At 37.2% G+C, this 10,600-nt stretch overlaps 2 protein-coding genes across 2 annotated transcripts in view; one reads left to right on the plus strand and one right to left on the minus strand.

Moving 5' to 3' along the window:
• LOC107683414 (neurobeachin-like) overlaps window positions 1-10,600 on the minus strand; it is a 267,384-nt gene that overhangs the window by 74,936 nt on the left and 181,848 nt on the right. The window contains exons 39-40 of the mRNA XM_016479471.1: window positions 10,316-10,462; window positions 5,422-5,558 (exon numbers count right to left, since the gene is read on the minus strand). Coding sequence (XP_016334957.1) covers window positions 5,422-5,558; window positions 10,316-10,462 — 284 coding nt within the window. The remainder of the gene's footprint in view (window positions 1-5,421; window positions 5,559-10,315; window positions 10,463-10,600) is intronic.
• Window positions 2,125-3,851, plus strand: LOC107683054 (protein mab-21-like 1). The gene has a single exon (XM_016479149.1). The coding sequence runs from the start codon at window positions 2,764-2,766 to the stop codon at window positions 3,841-3,843; it is 1,080 nt and encodes a 359-aa protein (XP_016334635.1). The 5' UTR covers window positions 2,125-2,763; the 3' UTR covers window positions 3,844-3,851.

Raw genomic sequence — 10,600 nt, forward strand, 5'->3', positions numbered from 1 at the left:
GGTAAAATTCTGGCAACCACAGCTGCCGTTTTTTACCGTAAATGTCACAGATTTTTTTTTTTTACAGTGTACTGCTGTATACTGTAACACACTGGCAAACAATAGACAAGCAACTGATTCAGACATACAAAAGCAGTGCTAAACACATCAGAGCATGAACCAGTGAAGGGAGGGAGACCGTCTGATCTGATATGGTTGGGTACCTGCCATGTAATGTGTGTGTGTGTGTGTGTGTGCATTAGAGAGGGGGGGGGAGGGGGTTGAGGTGGAAAGCACAAAACAATTCTGAGTAAGAAAGTGTCATAATAATAGTACTTTTTCTCTTCCTCTCATGTGTCAAATCATCCCCCAAAAATCTACAAAGGTTTAATGTCACCTAATGCATGTACAGTAGCCTATAATTAAATTAATTTATATCAGATATATTGGTCATACAGTCTTTTGAACACGTTTTTCTTTTTTTAAATGTATATATATATATTATAAATGTTTGCTTTGAATATAGTCTTGAATTGCCGTCAAAGGCCCAAACAGCATTCACCTTGCTTTTATTTCCAGACAGAGGCGAAGGACAATTGATAAGTGTGATCTCTGCCTGCAAACAACAGAGCTCTATTAATTATGGTTGGCAAAATCATGCAGGCAGAAGGAGCCAAGCAGACTACAGTGAGGGCTAGAGCCAAAAGACTGTGATGCCCTGAGTACAGTGACCTAACAATCTGATCTATGTACTGAAACAGACATGCTTATAGATATATGAAGAACATGTATAAATATATCATAGTCTATTAAATATCTCCTTTTTTTTTAAGAAGATAAATGTTTTTACTCAGTGAGTGCCATATAAGCGCCGCGTCATGTGATGATGGGGATTTGGAAAGGGCACGAGGAATCTTGTCACGTAGCCACGACGTGATCTTGTTTGTTATTTGATTTCAGAAATAATATCGCGAGAAGGTGTTTCTGCATTTCGCGCATTGATACACAACTTATATTTTTCCAGATATCGTAGTTGCGTGATCTGAAGAATTTTATCTCAAATCGTTAAAATATTTCCTTATTGCAGTAGGATTATTGAACGTTTAATTTGACGGACAAAAAAATGAATAAAAGGTTAAAATAAGAAAACACAGGCACGTTATAAAAGCACAAGATTTTGAAACAACGTTACAAAAAGTTGTAGGCTAATTAAAACGAATTGTGACTAATTGTACACTGGACAAGAACAGAAAATGTATACGACTCTTGTAGTTAATAAAAAAAAGTATAAAATAAGTTCAGATTTATAAGATAATATTTTCTTTCCATCGAACAAATAAAAAACTAGTTTTAATTCAAAACATAAAAGAACTCTCGTAAAAGACGAATTATAAAGATCAAAAAGACGCTTCTGCTTTTACATTTGCTATACCACTTCGGAATGGCTTATTTTTATGCAAAAGTACAGATTTACAGAATACTCTTTTTTTTTAAATAATTAAAATTAAAATAACTAATTAGACACAAAATGCGACAGGAATTTAAACATGTTGGGAAGAACGCCTTAACGCACTTTATATAAACTAAAAAGGCCTTCATCTTCATTTAACAGTGAACTTCACAAAAACATAAACCTAATCTTTTCATATGCTATAAGTAAGACGATGACACAAATGAGCATAATGCTTCATTTACTGTTTTATACGAAAATTACTAATAACATGGATTAATGTTTGAAATATTTCAAATGAAACAAAAGATTCCGGCGTTCGGTACTGAGACATGTCACCATATTAAAATTGCAAAATAATTAAAATAATATCTCTATTAGTATAATATTCAAAGCGAATTTTAAATAACATACACTAAAGCGATTGTCAAACGTGGACATTTAAACATTGAAAATATAAACAATACTGCAACACCAAAAGAAAAATCGAATGAACAGGTCAACGAAAAACATTATGCACGTCAAACTACAGAGAAAAAATATATACAAACGATAGCCTATTTTTGTCAAATTGTAATACAGATTTTAAAACGATAATGAAAATGAAACTTTTAAATGTATATATCAAATTATACATCTTAAATATTCTATTCTCAAACTTAGCCTATAAAATGACATTATTTCTGATAAAAAGAAAATAGCCTAAATAATAACAGGCATAATCTGTATCTAATAAGAATAGCAGGAAAGCCGTATATGTCGCGAATAAACCTGTATCTTCTCCCTCCAAAGTGTAGGTGTGTTTCCACCGGACGATTTGGTTGTGTATAAAAGCGGAGGATTAATCTGTCGTCAAAAAACTGAAGGCAGTGACGACTCGGGCCGTGATTGGACGAGCTCCTCTCAAACCCTCCCTTTATAATTTCTCAGGAGTGAGTTCGGAGTCTTAAACACACCAACACAGCTAGGACACACTTAAGAGCACCCTGCACTTTCCAACCCCTATTGCAAACAGAGAAAAGACACCGCACGTGGATACAAGAGGTTTGCTGAACTACTGATCCGTGCGTATGGACTTCTAAATGCTGAATTAGAGCAAGGGGTTTGACTTTTTTTGTTGGTCGCAATTGAAAACAGAAGCTGATGATTTAACTGCCCGACTCTGTGCATGTGCTCAACGCACAAATAAAAAGATTATTTTTTCATTCATAATCCATTTTTTTCCTCTAAATAGTCCACTTTCTTCTCTAAAATTGGCTCCTGTACAAACAGCCGCGTTGGATCCCTCGGGTTACTGCGAGACTCCGGTGTACAACCCGGATCTCTGTCCAAATATGATCGCCGCCCAGGCCAAGCTGGTGTATCATCTCAATAAATACTACAACGAGAAATGCCAGTCTCGGAAAGCGGCCATCTCCAAGACCATCCGGGAGGTGTGCAAGGTGGTCTCAGATGTCCTGAAGGAGGTGGAGGTCCAGGAGCCTCGCTTTATCAGCTCCTTAAACGAAATGGATAACCGCTTCGAGGGGCTCGAGGTCATCTCCCCAACAGAATTCGAGGTGGTCCTGTATCTGAACCAGATGGGGGTCTTCAACTTCGTGGACGACGGCTCTCTGCCGGGCTGCGCCGTGCTCAAGCTAAGCGACGGGCGGAAGAGAAGTATGTCCCTCTGGGTCGAGTTCATCACGGCTTCGGGATACCTGTCCGCGCGCAAGATCCGCTCCAGGTTCCAGACGCTCGTGGCGCAGGCGGTGGATAAGTGCAGCTATAGGGACGTGGTTAAAATGATCGCGGACACCAGCGAGGTGAAATTACGCATCAGAGACAGGTATGTGGTTCAGATCACCCCCGCGTTCAAGTGCACCGGCATATGGCCGCGCAGCGCTGCCCACTGGCCGATGCCGCACGTCCCGTGGCCTGGTCCGAACAGGGTGGCAGAAGTCAAAGCCGAGGGTTTCAATCTCTTATCGAAGGAGTGTTACTCGTTAAACGGGAAGCAGAGCTCGGCGGAGAGTGATGCCTGGGTGCTGCAGTTCGCCGAAGCGGAGAACCGACTGCTCCTGGGAGGGTGCAGGAAGAAATGCCTGTCCCTGCTCAAGACGTTGCGCGACCGTCACCTTGAACTACCCGGGCAGCCTCTCAACAACTACCACATGAAAACTCTTGTGTCTTACGAGTGCGAAAAACACCCGCGCGAGTCGGACTGGGACGAGAACTGCCTCGGGGATCGACTGAACGGGATTTTACTGCAGCTCATTTCGTGCTTGCAGTGCAGGAGATGCCCCCATTATTTTCTGCCAAGCCTAGACCTTTTCCAAGGAAAGCCACATTCGGGCCTTGAAAACTCTGCCAAACAGACTTGGCGACTGGCGAGAGAAATTCTAACCAACCCTAAAAGCCTGGAGAAACTCTGAGGTAAAAATAAAAAAATAAACGGCATGTTTGTGACCGATCAAAGTTCTGAGGCCTAGACGATGCTAATCAGGAACTCTTCCACAAAATGGTCACTGTTGAAACCAACCCACGTTGTTTTTGTTGTAAAAATATTGTAGAGAGCTCCGTTTAAAAATACTTCACATGAAATTAATTTGTCTTAAGGAGGGAGCAAACTGTATCAACAATCAAAATGAATGGTTACCTGTCAGTATTACTGTTTCTTTCTTTTCTTTTTACGAGCCCTGCCCAACAACACGTTTTACCTAAAAGCTTTCGAGACAAAGCTATGTGACAGAATACAACTTGTACATTTTATACTGTAAATAGACACATTTGTAGATTGTGAATCCGGTGGTCTTCAGTTGTGAATATTGTTCTGTGACACGTAAATAGAAGTATAATTTCACCTGTTTTAACATTCGCCTGGATTATTTCTGAAGAGAGAAAGAGGAAAAAACATTTAGACCTTCATCAGCGATTTAATCTATTGTCAATGGCAAATTTCTAAAGTTTACATTTTAATGGTACTATTTGTTACGTTCCTAAACATTCCATACGCATACTTGAATTCTTATTTAAAGTATATTCGACCGTTTTTGTTTGTACCTTGCTTACCTGATAGAAGGCTGAAATTGAGAATATATATATGAAAAAATATACCTGAAAATAATGCACTTGAAATACACTGGAATATAACATTTTGTGATTTGATTTTTTTTTTATAGCTGTCTCTGAGTTTATTTAAAGAGTTAATAAAAACAAATTAATATTTGTGTCCAAATAATGATTCATGATGCATAAACATTGCAGCGTAAGAAAAGGCACGATTTTTGGGGATCTTTGAGCATCTGGATCTTTGGCATAAAAATGACACGATGTAGCCTGATTCTTACAAAATAAAAATAAAAAAAGCGGGGAAAACACCAAAACAGAAAAAGAAAGAAAGAAAAAAAAAAACTTCTTCCTGTGAACAGTGTTGTTGAGCGAAGGATAAAGATTAACTGAAATATTAATTGCTTAACGATACAAAATCTCTCATGACAGTTCGACACATCTGAAATGCACCCCTTCATTTTTAATGTTAAAATAATGTCATTTTAACTTACAGCTTTTTAGACTATATTTCCTTCACTCAATATTAGGTTATTCTATGTAATTCATGACAAAAGTGACGATTGCCGATTTGTGCGATTATGAGTTTTAAACACATAAGCTTTGGTTAATTTTACATAGGCTATTTGTACATAAATCATCATTCTAACTGATATTTTGTCATGAATGCAGGTCTAGTAAAAACTACCTTTATTCAAATCCTTTTTAAAAACTAAATCAAGATCTTTGCACGTGGCCTCAGGGGGCATTCAAGGCATGGGCCTCGATTTAGAAAAAAATATATATATTTTTAACGTTATGAAATAATTGACGGTTTTAATAAAGCTGTAAGATTGTTAAACAATTTATAGTATTTTATTTTGATCCATGTCATTCAGAGTGCAATTCGGCTTGGTATTTTTATGTGTACACACTTACAAATACATAATACAAATGCAACCTACTTTGGCATCAATGCGTCTGAAGGCTGGGTCATCTTCGTCCACTTCAAAATAGATTTCCGTGGTAGTGATAGAGAGAGTCCCACGAGCTACAGTGACCGGGGCAATAAGCTGGGCCGGGGTGCTCAAAACAACAGGGCCTATAAAAAGGAAACAGACTTTTATTTTCACAGGGGAAAATAAAACAGAATAGCCTAGGTCTCGCCAGGCAGTCACCAACAAACGATACATAATGCAAGTTAGTAGCTGATGTATTTATACACAACCATACACGCACATTAAACAATTTGTGACATTTCTTCAGAATGTGTTTGTAATATTTTTTCAAGCTTGTAGACTTGGACATGACGGGGGTCTAACGATCTTATACGCAATGGCTTGATCTTGCGTGTTGTGCGAAATATATTGCACGTAGTAGGTATATTCAAAATAATTTGGATTTACACAAAAAATAATGAATTTAGTATATATATTTTTTTTCAAATCGAATCAAAAGGTAAATATGGTGCAGAGTTTTACACAAACATACGCATGAAAAATGAAATGGGAAAAATATGTAAATTGTTAAAGCGAATCGTTTCAGCAATTACACGATTAGTCCTCCAAATTGAAGCGTCGGCTATCTGAAATTATATAAAGAAAATATCCCTTCGATTATTTGAATAGGTAAGCGTTTCTATGAGGCCTAACGGCAATCATTTCACAGTCACTTTCTTTCATTATTTTGCTACAAAACAAATCATATGTGAGTGATACGCATTTATGCGCTTCCTAATCAAATCAGTCGTTGAAATTCCCTTTTGATGATATGAAATCTGTAAAATTGACCTTACAAACATTATTAAAATATTTACAGACGTTTTGACCTCCGGTCAGATGACTAGGATCTAATCCCAGATGCGCGCGCGCGCTCTAAATTTTTCTCTTTGACCAGTCCTCTGTCTTTTATTAGTTCACCCTTGAAGCAGCCCACGGGTCCGTCCTGGATGTGAGGAGAGGCTCTTGAAATTGGGATATTTATCGATCCCCCTGAACTCCAAAGAGCCACTTTAACGTCTCATCAATCTTAATCTGCTCCCCTCGGCCAATTATGCCCGATACTGTTGTAAGATTACAAGTGGATTTGGGTTTCAATTCCCAGAGCACTCCTTCACTGCTCTCCCAGACCGCTCGTAGAAACCAAAGCCGCTCTGCCTCCTTTTGTACCAGCTATAACATCCGCCATTGCGCTTTCCAGCAAATACTACAAACGAATGTGATCAGTATATTTTGATTATATAAAAACAATCTGTGTAGCAGCTAGTAGGACCTTAAATCGAAGAGATATATATTTAATCACATTTCTTTTATAAGGAGTTATGCTGAACGAATAAAAATGTTGTGTAATTGCAAATAATTCGACAAGGCAACATCGCTTCACCTGTGAAAAGCTAGTGAGCCCTTTAATCCGAATCAAGGCCCTCTCACGTTTAATAGAGAAAGAGGCAATGTGGCCTAGCCCTAGAAGGACACTTGTGAATCCAGAGACTATACAGCATTAATCCAATGCGCAGAGAGAGGATTAGCGCTAAAACCTTCAGAGACCTCTAAAAAATTGGGATCAAACAAAAATACGTTCATATTACATAATCAGCGCGATCAGGTTTCACGTGACATGTAATCTCATCTGCCGCTGGGACTGGACCGTTTCTCGATCGTGTAAAACCATATGAACGACATTTATCGATGCTTCTAAATATTAGCTATAGGCCCAGCCCTATGTACGATACTATAGGCTACAATACTATACTATACTATAGGCCTACTATACTAAACTATACTATACTATAGGCCTACTGTATAGCTACTATACTATACTATAGCGTACTATATTTTACGATAGCCCCCCCCCCCCCAAAATAAATAAATAAAAATAAAAGTTACAAAAAATAAAATTACAAAATAAATAAAAAATAGTAGTAATAATAATAATAATAACGACTGTTATGTGTAACTTTTCCTGTTAAGCCTATTTGATTAATTTGTATTGCCGGTGTTCAAGTGATGTAGTGTTGATTTCAGAATACTAGTGAGGATTAGCAGATTATCATGTTGGAATGAAACAGGTGCAGTTGTACTCAGCAAATCTGAGCTGCATGCAGTCGGGTCACGTGTGCTCTGTCCTGACGTCAGCTGTTAATAAGACCGCCTCGCGCTATTGACTGTGATTTCACTGGAGTGTGGCGAGACAAAGGCATGCTGGGAAAATAGATGATTGTTCTCTCTGTCACTACAGGGGCCCTAATAAGAATATGAAAATAAGACAATTTTTTGTTTGATCATAGTACAAACGTAGGCTAGATGTGAAATAGATTAATAGAGTATAAAGCAGATATAACTAGTACAGGTAAAATGTTAATACGGTGGTCTAATATGTAACCACACACACACACATGAGAGAGCGTGTGTGAAAGAGAAAAAAAATCAGTATCAAATCTCTTTAACATCACACCTATTCTGTCTATGTTTAGCTGACAGCTCCTGTACTCTTATTGGCTGTAGGCAAACTAAGCCCTTCCCATTGGCTTTGAGAAGGCTGATGTTGATTGGCCTACACTCTTAAAAATAAAGGTGCTTCACGATGCCATAGAAGAACCTTTTTGTCTAAATGGTTCCATAGAGAACCTTTAACATCTGAAGAACCTTTCTGTTTCACAAAAGGTTCTTTGTGGCGAAAGAAGGTTCTTCAGATTACAAAAAGGTAAGAAAGAGATGGTTCTTTAAAGAACCTTTGACTGAATGGTTCTTTGTGGAACCAAAAATGGTTCTTCAATGGCATCGCTTGAAGAACCTTTTGAAGCACCTTTATTTTTAAGAGTGTATTGTTTACACTGTGCTCATTAGCACTAGCATTAGCTTGTAGGCCTGATGTCAAAATAGAAACAGCTCACAGCATACTGACACAGATGGCACAGCTCCCATTGTGGCGAAGATACACAATTCAGATAACAGAGATCAACTATAGTAAAACAAACATATGCATAAACACACATCTTTAAAAACTAAATGTTGAGCAAATAAAATGATTGTTAAAACAGGTCACAACACAAGGCTACCTGCAATGAGTCAAAAATAGCCTACATACGGAATAAAACAAATTTAGGAATAGTCATCCACAAATACTGCACAAACCTACAGTGGCAGATAATTAATGGTTTCCACTGATTTTTATTTCAACATAAATTTACTAAAGTTGTCTTTAAAATAATCAGTACTTTAAAGTATTGTAACTACAAAGTGCTGGAAATACAAAATCAAAGTGCTGGAGATACAATATCAGTGCATTTGATGCTTTATATTAATCTATTTGATGGTGCTCATTTAACATTTCAGGAATTTATAAGCTGTGCCAGGATTTATGATTAATTGCATTCCAGTAAAATTACTTTTAATATCAATGGAAGAAAAAGAAGACCAGGAACACACCAGTCTGCATTCCTGCACTCCGAATTGGCTTACATTGGTGGGAACATATTAAAGGTAATTGAGGCAATCCTGATTTAGATCTGATGAATGAATTCCTACAGAGTCAAAAAAAAGTAGAATGGCATACAGAACTGCTTATAAATTGTGAATGAGTTTGAACAGGTTGTATGCTGGGAGCTTTAATAACATGATCAGCTATGCATAGAGGACTGAGCATTACATATACAACACTTCAGATAGTAAAGAAAATATATAGGGAAATTAGGGCATTGGATTTTCTACAGATGCATAAATATCTCACCACTCATTTTTAACCTTCAATGACTAATGAAGGTCTGCAGAACGAGTGGGGCATTGATTATTCAGGGTATTATTAATAACATGTCAGCTACACATTCACAATACATATATCATATATAACATCTTCCAACGTAGAGCTGATAAAAATAGAAGTCATTCTGTTATTACAGTTGCTGAGAATAATGGAAATTCAAGTGATTAAAAAAAAAAAGATTCCTCAAACTAAAATAAATATTTTAAATAATTTTAGTTACAAAGGAAAAATCATCAGATTATTTTCCAAATATATTAAACATGAGGTTTGATTTGACAACTGTCATTATTAGCAGCTGAAATGTTGGAAAGGTATGTAACTATAAACAATGAACTCATCTATATCGATCTTGATTGCCTCCTGATTGTTGGTTAGAATCATATTTGCTTTAATTCTATAATAATTATATTTAATTAATTTGATTTAATGTAATATTACTGGTTTTTGAAGGGTTAATTTGTCTTTAAATAGCCAAACTTGCCTCTGGAAATAAAAACCCGGGGACAGAAATTTGCTGTGAGAAAAAAATAGAAGAGAAAGACATATTTAAAATACTGTTTTACTATAGACTTAAAAATAAATAAATAAACATTCAGCAAGAAAAATAAAAAAAAAGTAACACTGTCCAGAGCAATACTTAACCCTACACACTGCCAGAAAAACGTAAACACAGTCCAAACGCAAAGTAACTACACTGGTTTGCCTCTAGATTGAAAGGTAAGATATATTTATATATCTGTTCCATGTCAAATTCTGTCATTCTGACAAAATGCCACGCTTAAGCTATGTCTAAATAAATAAATGCTACCAAATGTGGAATTATGCAGACATTTCAGATGAAGTGCTTATGGCAGGACTTCTCTGTACAGGTAAACCTACAGGTATGTTTGAATATGACTTTATCATTTCAATAATATAACAAATTATGTCTAAAAATGATTAATCCAAACTCATGTGGCACATAGAACTTAAACCTGAAGACTGAAGGAAAGGGTCACGTCATGGAGCTGATGTATGACTTAACTTACTATGCATGCTGAATGGAGAACTGTCTCTTCCATACAGATTGCACTGTGTATTGTGTATAGGTTGACTCACCTGCCAAGTTGTCCACCTCTTTCTCCTGCAGTAGACTGACAGCGTCATCGTCCCCCTCGAGCATCAGCTCTGTCTCAGGGTTCTGGCTGACCACCGCCTGGCCACGGAAGGCCTTCCTCCCTCTCAGGGCCTCGTCTTCCTGAGGGCCTGCAGGGAGACAAGGGTGATGAAAATGTGTACTTGTGTATGTGTACTTAAGCACATTTGAGAATCACAAGGCATAACAAGTACATTAAAAATACCTATACAAATACATACATTAAAGATTATACTGTGTATATTATA

This window comes from Sinocyclocheilus anshuiensis, unplaced genomic scaffold, assembly GCF_001515605.1.
Source record: "Sinocyclocheilus anshuiensis isolate Anshui unplaced genomic scaffold, SAMN03320099.WGS_v1.1 scaffold1170, whole genome shotgun sequence".
NCBI lineage: Eukaryota > Metazoa > Chordata > Actinopteri > Cypriniformes > Cyprinidae > Sinocyclocheilus > Sinocyclocheilus anshuiensis.